The sequence below is a fragment of the Oncorhynchus kisutch genome, unplaced genomic scaffold (genome assembly GCF_002021735.2).
Source record: "Oncorhynchus kisutch isolate 150728-3 unplaced genomic scaffold, Okis_V2 scaffold1214, whole genome shotgun sequence".
NCBI classification, from domain to species: domain Eukaryota; kingdom Metazoa; phylum Chordata; class Actinopteri; order Salmoniformes; family Salmonidae; genus Oncorhynchus; species Oncorhynchus kisutch.
In genome coordinates, this window is record NW_022263159.1 from 40,905 (window position 1) to 50,542 (window position 9,638).

General features: G+C 42.0%; 1 protein-coding gene across 2 annotated transcripts; it reads right to left on the bottom strand.

Moving 5' to 3' along the window:
* Nucleotides 1-4,507: 4,507 nt before the first annotated feature.
* On the bottom strand, nucleotides 4,508-7,811 carry LOC116365266 (ladderlectin-like). Of its 2 annotated transcripts, XR_004208085.1 has the most exons (5): nucleotides 7,685-7,810; nucleotides 6,577-6,664; nucleotides 6,120-6,235; nucleotides 5,635-5,826; nucleotides 4,508-4,578 (listed from the first exon to the last, which is right to left on the bottom strand). XR_004208085.1 is itself a non-coding variant. In XM_031817949.1 (4 exons), the coding sequence occupies exons 1-4, from the start codon at nucleotides 7,697-7,699 to the stop codon at nucleotides 5,797-5,799; spliced, it is 249 nt and encodes an 82-aa protein (XP_031673809.1). In that variant the 5' UTR covers nucleotides 7,700-7,811; the 3' UTR covers nucleotides 5,634-5,796. The 2 variants fall into 2 exon arrangements, 1 of the variants encoding a protein (XP_031673809.1); XM_031817949.1 differs by lacking the exon at nucleotides 4,508-4,578 and having other exon boundaries at nucleotides 5,634-5,826; nucleotides 7,685-7,811.
* Between the last annotated feature and the right edge of the window lie 1,827 nt (nucleotides 7,812-9,638).

Here is a 9,638-nt window from a genome sequence, read left to right on the forward strand (position 1 = left end):
CTACAGGCGCTCTATTGGTCCACTATTATAGCACAACTTTTGTGAAAATGTAACAAATCTATAAAAAGTGAACATATATACATATATACAGTACCAGTCAAAAGTTTGGACACACCTACTCATTCAAGGCTTTTTCTTTATTTTGACTATTTTCTTGTATAATAGTGAAGACCTCAAAACTGTAAATAACACATATGGAATCATGAGGTAACCAAAGAAAGTGTTACACGAAACCAAATATATGTTAGATTCTTCAAAGTAGCCACCTTTAAACTTGATGACAGCTTTGTACACTCTTGGCCTTCTCTCAACCAGCTTCACCTGGTATGCTTTTCCAACATTCTTAAAGGAATTCCCACATATGTTGAGCACTTGTTTGCTGCTTTTCCTTAACTCTGCGGTCCAACTCATCCCAAACCATCTCAATTGGGTTGAGGTTGGGTGATTGTGGAGGCCAGGGCGGTCTGATGCAGCACTACATCACTCTACCTTATTGGTCAAACAGCCTGGAGGTATGTTGGGTCGTTGTCCTGTTGAAAAACAAATGATAGTCCCACTAAGTGCAAACCAGATGGGATGGTGTATCGCTGCAGAATGCTGTGGTAGCCATGCTGGTTAAGCGTGCCTTGAATTCTAAATAAAACACAGACAGTGTTACCAGCAAAGCACCATCACACCTCCTACTCCATGCTTCATGGTGGGAACCACACATGCGGAGATCATTCGTTCACCTACTCTGCATCTCACAAAGACACACTAATCAGACCAAAGGACAGATTTCCACCGGTCTAATGTCCATTGCACGTGTTTCTTGCCCCAAGCAAGTCTCTTGTTCTTATCGGTGTCCTTTAGGAGTGGTTTCTTTGCAGCAGTTTGACATGAAGGCCTGATTCACGCAGTCTCCTCTGAACAGTTGATGTTGAGATGTGTCTGTTACTTCAACTCTGTGAAGCATTTATTTGGGCTGCAATTTCTGAGGCTGGTAACTCTAATGAACTTATCCTCTGCAGCAGAGGTAACTCTGGGTCTTCCTTTCCTGTGGCGGTCCTCGGGAGAGCCAGTTTCATCATAGCGCTTGATGGTTTTTGCGACTGCAATTGAAGAAACTTTCTTGAAATGTTCCGCATTGACTGACCTTCATGTCTTAAAGCAATGATGGACTGTCATTTCTCTTTGCTTATTTGAGCTGTTCTTGTCAAATAAATGGACTTGGTCTTTTACCAAACAGGGCTATCTACTTTATACCACCCCTACCTTGCCACAACACAACCTCATGAATCTGGATAAGAGAATGCCAAGAGCGTGCAAAGCTGTCATCAAGGCAAAGGGTGGCTACTTTGAAGAATCTCAAATATAACATACATTTTGATTTGTTTAACACTTTTCTGGTTACTACATGATTCCATATGTGTTATGTCATAGTTTTGATGTCGTCATTATTCTACAATGTAGAAAATAGTAGAGAATAAAGAAAAACCCTGGAATGAGTGGGTGTGTCCAAACTTTTGACTGGATATCACCTGCAGGAATAGCCATTTTTGTTAAGCTCATTCCTACACTGCTCCTGTATTCTTTTCAAACATCGACCAGTAGCATCGATAGTGCCTCTCTCTCTCTCTGCCAGAGTCTACCCCATTATAAGAACCCCAACAATAATTGCTAAAAGCCTATGTAAGCCTGTTGGCTGATTGGCATGTATGAGATGATGGAATTTGCTTTTGGAAAAAAGTTGAGGCTTTTTGACACTGGCTTGAGCGGGTCTTAGCAGAGCATGTGTATATAAGCATCAACAAGCCTTGTTACCATATACCCTTTGAGAATGAATGAACAAATAGTTACTTCACACAAACATATGTACCAGATTCCTTTTGGGAAATTCATTTGGGTAGTTTTCTTTGCACATTGGAGGACCCCTGCAAAACCAAGCGTGAGGTAATGGCAATGATGTCATGTGTGCTATCCACATCCTGGTGCTGAACTGTGAAACGTCATGCGGTGCTGAACAATTTGAATCAGCTTGGCTCGTGTCTTGTGGAATCAAAACTGATACATTAATGAAATCGTTGCACTAAATGAATTATTTGGAAACTAGAATCTGATTAAGGGAAAGTTACACACTTTTTTCTGTGAGCGCAATCAACAACCTATTTGTGCATGCCCAACGGAATGAACATTGTGGTGCGGGGACTGCCATATTGTGTCATCATTTTGCCATAAGGTGTAGAGACATTTTTGCGGTTTTAAAGCCAATTTCCAATAATTGTACACATTTTGCTATATGAGTGAGAGACTAATACATTCAATGGGGGCCTGTCATGCCAAATACTGTCCCCCACTGCGTCACAATGGGATTCGATCGACTATTAGCGTCCATTGCTATATCGACGGAGTGATTAGAATTTAAGATCACAGCCTAAATTGTGTTCTTTTCTTCGTCGCTATGCAAACAAGGCTGATTTCTGCGACAATTTCTCTGTTTAAACAAGCTTTGTTTAGCTTGTAACATGGAAACGTTCATTCAAACTACTTTTTGGGGTACCAAGTCAACATTACAACATGAAATCCATGTCTTAAACGTTGCTACGTTTCGGGAAATGGCAAAGAAAACATGTATTCTGCTTGACACATTAAAGTTACTTACCTTACAGATCACAAAGTAAGCTTATGTCCACTCCATTCAGATGTAAATCCTTTTGATTCAGTCACTGACTTGTCTGGCTGTCATCTTTTTATTTAACCTGCCCTCATCTACACTGAAATAATACCATTTCAGTAGTCCTCTATTATGATTCCCCCCCCTCTCTCTCATTTAATACACCCTTGTGGTTGAATACATATATAATCATCTGGTGTAGGTCCAAGGATACAACAATGAATAACCTGGAACAAATAAATGCCATCAAAGGATACCTTACAGCTTCCAATAATGAACACCTTGTGAAACCCAACCTGTCAATATATTTTCATACATTAAAGTTTATCGTTTTTGGTACAGTTGTGTCATAAATTTTTTTCCACTGATTTTCTGTACACTCACATGGCAATCATAGATAAAATACTGAATTCTGGTTTGTGGAATATAGAGGAGGTGGTTGCTGTGTGGGTGGGAGGTTCTGCCTGTCCCTTGTTCTCAACAGGCAGCCAGTCTCGGAAGGGGGACTGCAAAGTCCAGGCACTGCTGCGCTCTTGAGAACAGGAGCAGAGTTAAAGGGAACAGGGTAGGAGACAGACACATAAACAAGCAAACACAGGTTACACTGAGAACATGTCATGGATTAAAATCCTGCAGCGCACGCAAGGTCCCCCTGCTCAAGCCAGCACATGTCCAGGCCCGTCTGAAGTTTGCCAATGACCATCTGGATGATCTAGAGGAGGAATGGGAGAAGGTCATGTGGTCTGATGAGACAAAAATAGAGCTTTTTGGTCTAAACTCCACTCGCCGTGTTTAGAGGAAGAAGAAGGATGAGTACAACCCCAAGAACACCACCCCAACCGTGAAGCATGGAGGTGGAAACATCATTCTTTGGGGATGCTTTTCTGAAAAGGGGACATGACGACTGCACCGGATTGAGGGGAGGATGGATGGGGCCATGTATCGCGAGATCTTGGCCAACAACCTCCTTCCCTCAGTAAGGGGCTGGGTCTTCCTGCATGACAACGACCCGAAACACACAGCCAGGGCAACTAAGGAGTGGCTCCGTAAGAAGCATCTCAAGGTCCTGGAGTGGCCTAGCCAGACTCCAGACCTGAACCCAATAGAACATCTTTGGAGGGAGCTGAAAGTCCGTATTGCCCGGCGACAGCCCCGAAACCTGAAGGATCTGGAGAAGGTCTGTATGGAGGAGTGGGCTAAAATCCCTGCTTTAAGTAATTAATGCAAATTAATGACTTAAAAATCATAACGTGATTTTCGTTTTAGATTCCGTCTCTCACAGTTGAAGTGTACCTATGATAAAAATGACAGACTTCTACATGTTTTGTAAGTAGGAAACACTGCCGATTTGGCAGGTTATCAAATACTTGTTCTCCCCACTGTATATACTGTACTCTATACCATCTTGCCTATGCCATTCTGTACCATCATTATGCACATGTCCTTTATCCCTTTACACTTGTGTGTATTAGGTAGTAGTTTTGGAATTGTTAGGTTGGATTACTCGTTGGTTATTACTGCATTGTCGGAACTAGAAGCACAAGCATTTCCCTACACTCGCATTAACATCTGCTAACCATGTGTATGTGACAAATACATTTGATTTGAAGTAGCTTCAGGTTGTTTTGGTATGCAAATGTTTGAGATTTTAAATTTTCACTTTAACAGATGGTGACCAGCCAGCTAGGAGCGAAAGAGGAGCACGAAATCCCCAGGTTACCTCTCGATGTACACTCGAAAAGAGAAAAGTAGCTCACATTTATTTGCTTAAACTTACTCAAAAAAGTTTAATTGATGAATGATAATGTACCTCCAAAGTTGAAATGAATACATGGCTCTCTGGCACCATTGTTGTTATTCGGCTCCCCTTCAGCCCAGCTCTCGTGATCAAATTTGGAGCCGTCACTCCAGAACCATAGCCTGTCCTGTGTGGAAGTAGTGAGATCTCAGTATCAAATGTTACATGTGCTTGCTGAACAATTTCTAAAATACAACACTCATGGTCTTTCCTCCAACAAAACGGTAAAAGCCACCACTAGCAAAACGTGCAGACTGACACTGGAACTGTTGGGTGAAAAAAATACACAAGTGTTGATACACATTTCTAGAAATCCCAAAATTAGAAAAAACAGCTAGTAAGTCGTTTCTGCGCTCATAGCAAAGAGGAAGAGGCGAAGCGAGAAGGATAACTATAAGCCCAAAATCTGCCTTCTCAAGCGGGTAGCGTTTTTCCTGGTCACCAAGCAACTCGTTTTTGTATGGCCGTCAATAAGATGGCAAATTTAATTAACGAAAAACATAATGGCTTATTTGAGCAAATATATACGTTTTGTAATGCTTAGGTCGTTACGAGTACTGATACAAGTAGCACACATGACATGCCAGAAACTGAGAAAAACATTTCTCTCCGAGTTGTGCCTGTCCCTCGAATCTGCCCGACATTGCAGACACATCTTCACATCGTTAGGCAATGCGTAGGTACCAATGGAGTATCTGGGCTCATTCTAATGGCCATGGTGCATCTATATGGATCATCTGTGGCAATTGCTCTGGATATTTCGAGATGCTCAAACTCAAATCTAGACCTACAACCAACAGTATTTCTTTGCTTTTGACAATGACTTCACGAGGCATAGGTCACATGCCTAAATACTTAAAGTCACATTAATATCAGTTTAAAGAGATGACATTGGGCCATGTTTACTGAATAGTGTCTGGTTAAAAGGTAGGCAAGTAACTTCATGCCTACTGTGCCAAAGCAATTTACAGTTATTAAAATGGTAATATCCAAATTCCACGTAGAACTCGAGTTGCGAATGTCAATCTTTCCTCTGCGGTACCTCAAACTGTGGTCATTACCAGCTGAGAAACTGGCCAGTTGATTACTCCTGGCACAGAGTTGTCTGACCAGTGTCTTAACACCTACTCCGAGCTGATGGTTTTATTAGTCTTAAGTATTAAGGCATCTTCACTTTGGGTACCTTTTCCACCTTTGCTTGAACAGCATCAAATCCGCCAATCCAGGTAAGAGGGAAACTGCCAGTCGTGATCAACACCACCGCCTGTAGAAATTGGGACTCTTCATAGCTGTGCACAGATGCCAGGTTTGCGCCAATGGTACTTTACAGTGTTGTACACAGGCTTCAGTTTTGTCCAAGTAACTGACAGTGGCGCTAGAGCAAGCAGTACACAGAGACAAAGACATGTCATAATGGAAGCATTAGTCAGTTGTCCAGTCTGAGAATTTGTCTTCTGGAATCTCAAATATAGGAATTAGTTCATCTCAGTCTTAACCCATGCCTTGAGGGTTCTAATATACAAGAGGGCCCAACTCCACACAATATTGAAAAGCCTATAGAAAATTGCAATTACAGCATATTAAGGGGACGTTCAGTATTTTACATGAGGCGCCTGTTAAAATAAGGCCAAAGCACCTTTAACTCAAAAAACTAAGTAAGCATTATACCTCTGCATTGGGCCATGTCCTTGCAGTTTTGACAAACATGAAGCAGCGTGAATTAAATTGGAACCAGCCTCTGGGGCATGGGTTTCTTTGGTCTGCTGCAAATGTCACCAAATCATCTGAAAGGAGAAGACAGGGAGGGTTCCGAAATTGCAGCCGACTTTAAAGGATAGTCCAGACTGACCCTTGCATCAAAAATAACATTTGGAGATCAGTCATGCCACACTACAACAAAACATACACAATCAATGATGTAAAGCACAAACTCATTCCACAGAGCACAGAGTGTCTACAGGTTTTCGCTCCTCCCTCGATTGATCAATTTAGGTCACTAATTAGTAAGGAACTCCCCTCACCTGGTTGTCTAGGTCTTCATTGAAAGGTAAGCCAACTGCAGATGCAAGAGACTCCGTGGAATGCGTTTGACACTCGTGATGTAAAGTGTGAGGCTGACTCTTACTTGCTATGCGCGCAGTCATTCTGTCGCCCAGTGTAAAGGCAGCGCTGAGAAGCAGTAGAAGGGTCAACATCGCCATGGTGATAGTCTCCTGAGAGACACACGAGATAAGCCATCAGTGTTTCCCCAACCTCTCCTCGAGTACCCCAGCAAGTCCACTTAACACATTCAACTAATGAAGGGCTAAGGAATACCAGGTATCATCTCTTCCACCACAGAGTAGATTAGCCTGGCACACGGGAATAAGGAGAAGTCTATGCTCTTGGGTTCTCCCCGAAACAGCACCCTAGATAACTAACCCCGATGCATGGCACACCTAGTAAGTCACCTTTTTGCAAATGAAATTGGCTGGTAAAGTACATTTTTCTAGAGCAGGAGACTCAACTTGCCTGGCATGAGCTACCTTTTATTAATACACACGTCGCAAGCGACTTCTTTCAAATAGGCTCATTCTTCTCTGCCCTACAACTCTTCAGTGTACCGGTCTGGCAATAGACACAGTAAAATGAGTAATAAACTACTAAAGGGGCCCTATAAAAAAAGCTGTGATTTTAAACCCCAAATTACAGCCATTTTCATAAATGTTCTCAGTTCAATTTCCTGGTTTGCCACTCAATTACAATTGGTAATGGAGAACAAAATGTAATGTTCTGAGTCCATGGCAGTGCTTAAATCACATCAGAATACCATTTCTTTTAGGTCTGGAAGAAAAGTAACTAGCGATGGTTCTGTATTGCCAATTGATGCTCATTTCATGGCAAGGTTTGCAAATAACAAAAGATACCATTTCTATACTTTTGACAAGTATACCTTGCAGTTAATACTTAGTTGTGAAAGAATCTGGCAACCCACTAGGCATCAACTGGCTACACAGGGAGTGAGCGACAAGGCAATATTGCTGGAAATTGGCAGATATGGTTTTAAATGTGACGTTTTAAGCCAATAGTTACAAACTACTATGAACGGTTGGAGACCCCTGCCCTATGTAACGCACTACATTTGAACAGGGTCACATATGCCCGATGGGTCCTGGTCAAAAGTAGTGCACCACATAGGTTACCATTTGGGATGAAAGCAGATACAGTACTAGATGACTATGTTGAACTCTCACCTGTAGTCTGGTCATGTCAGCGCTCTGTTTGTGAGTTGAGTTCTACTGCTTCCTGCTCTCCTTTTTTAAGGACCCATCCAGTCAGACCCCTCCCTCTCTCATCCTTTAACCGGTCAAATAATCAACTAATCATCAAGCTTTTATCATTTGAATCAGCTGTGTTGTGTTAGGGCAAAAACCAAAACGTATAGCCACGGGAAGAAGTTTGTTGGTGCAGGGTACTTTTAATGAATGTTATTTTCAATTGGGGTGCTGGAAAAATATCTTTGCCTGTGCTACAGGCGCTCTATTGGTCCACTATTATAGCACAACTTTTGTGAAAATGTAACAAATCTATAAAAAGTGAACATATATATATATATTGGACACACCTACTCATTCAAGGCTTTTTCTTTATTTTGACTATTTTCTTTGTAGAATAATAGTGAAGACATCAAAACTGTGAAATAACACATGAAGGCCTGATTCACACAGTCTCCTCTGAACAGTTGATGTTGAGATGTGTCTGTTACTTGAACTCTGTGAAGCATTTATTTGGGCTGCCATTTCTTTTCTTCTCTTTTTTTAATTGAACCTTTATTTAACCAGGTAGGCAAGTTGAGAACAAGTTCTCATTCACAATTGCGACCTGGCCAAGATATAGCCAAGCAGTTTGACACATACAGTGGGGCATAATTTGCAAATAAATTCATTAAAAATCCTACAATGTGATTTTCTGGATTTTTTTGGTCTGTCATAGTTGAAGTGTACCTATGATGAAAATTACAGGCCTCTGTCATTTTTTTAAGTGGGAGAACTTGCACAATTGGTGGCTGACTAAATACTTTTTTGCCCCACTGTACAACAACACAGAGTTACACATGGAGTTAAACAAACATACAGTCAGTAATACAGTAGAAACAAGTCTATACACGATGTGAGCAAATGAGGTGAGATAAGGGAGGTAAAGGTGAAAAAAAGGCCATGGTGGCAAAGTAAATACAATATAGCAAGTAAAACACTGGAATGGTAGATTTGCAGTGGAAGAATGTGCAAAGTAGAAATAAAAATTATGGGATGCAAAGGAGCAAAATAAATAGATAAATAAAATAAAATAAATACAGTAGGGAAAGAGGTAGTTGTTTGGGCTAAATTATAGGTGGGCTATGTACAGGTGCAGTAATCTGTGAGCTGCTCTGACAGCTGGTGCTTAAAGCTAGTCAGGGAGATAAGTGTTTCCAGTTTCAGAGATTTTTGGAGTTCGTTCCAGTCATTGGCAGCAGAGAACTGAAAGGAGAGGCGGCCAAAGAAAGAATTGGTTTTGGGGGTGACCAAAGAGATATACCTGCTGGAGCGCGTGCTACAGGTGGGTGATGCTATGGTGACCAGCGAGCTGAGATAAGGGGGGACTTTACCTAGCAGGGTCTTGCAGATGACATGGAGCCAGTGGGTTTGGCGACGAGTATGAAGCGAGGGCCAGCCAACGAGAGTGTACAGGTCGCAATGGTGGGTAGTATATGGGGCTTTGGTGACAAAACGGATGGCACTGTGATAGACTGCATCCAATTTGTTGAGTAGGGTATTGGAGGCTATTTTGTAAATGATGACCGCAGCTGTTTTCCAATCTTTGGGACGACACGAAAGAGAGGTTGAACAGGCTAGTAATAGGGGTGGCAACAATTTCGGCAGATAATTTTAGAAAGAAAGGGTCCAGATTGTCTAGCCCGGCTGATTTATAGGGGTCCAGATTTTGTAGCTCTTTCAGAGCATCAGCTGACTGGATTTGGGAGAAGGAGAAATGGGGAAGGCTTGGGCGAGTTGCTGTGGGGGGTGCAGTGCTGTTGACCGGGGTAGGGGTAGCCAGGTGGAAAGCATGGCCAGCCGTAGAAAAATGCTTATTGAAATTCTCAATTATAGTGGATTTATCAGTGGTGACAGTGTTTCCTATCTTCAGTGCAGTGGGCAGCTGGGAGGA

Coding starts and splice junctions, on each gene's coding strand:
- LOC116365266 (XM_031817949.1), bottom strand. Junction 6,236..6,576: donor AATGACTGCGCGCATAGCAA/GTAAGAGTCAGC, acceptor TTCTCCTTTCAG/ATGATTTGGTGACATTTGCA. Junction 5,827..6,119: donor GGACATGGCCCAATGCAGAG/GTATAATGCTTA, acceptor TGCTTGCTCTAG/CGCCACTGTCAGTTACTTGG.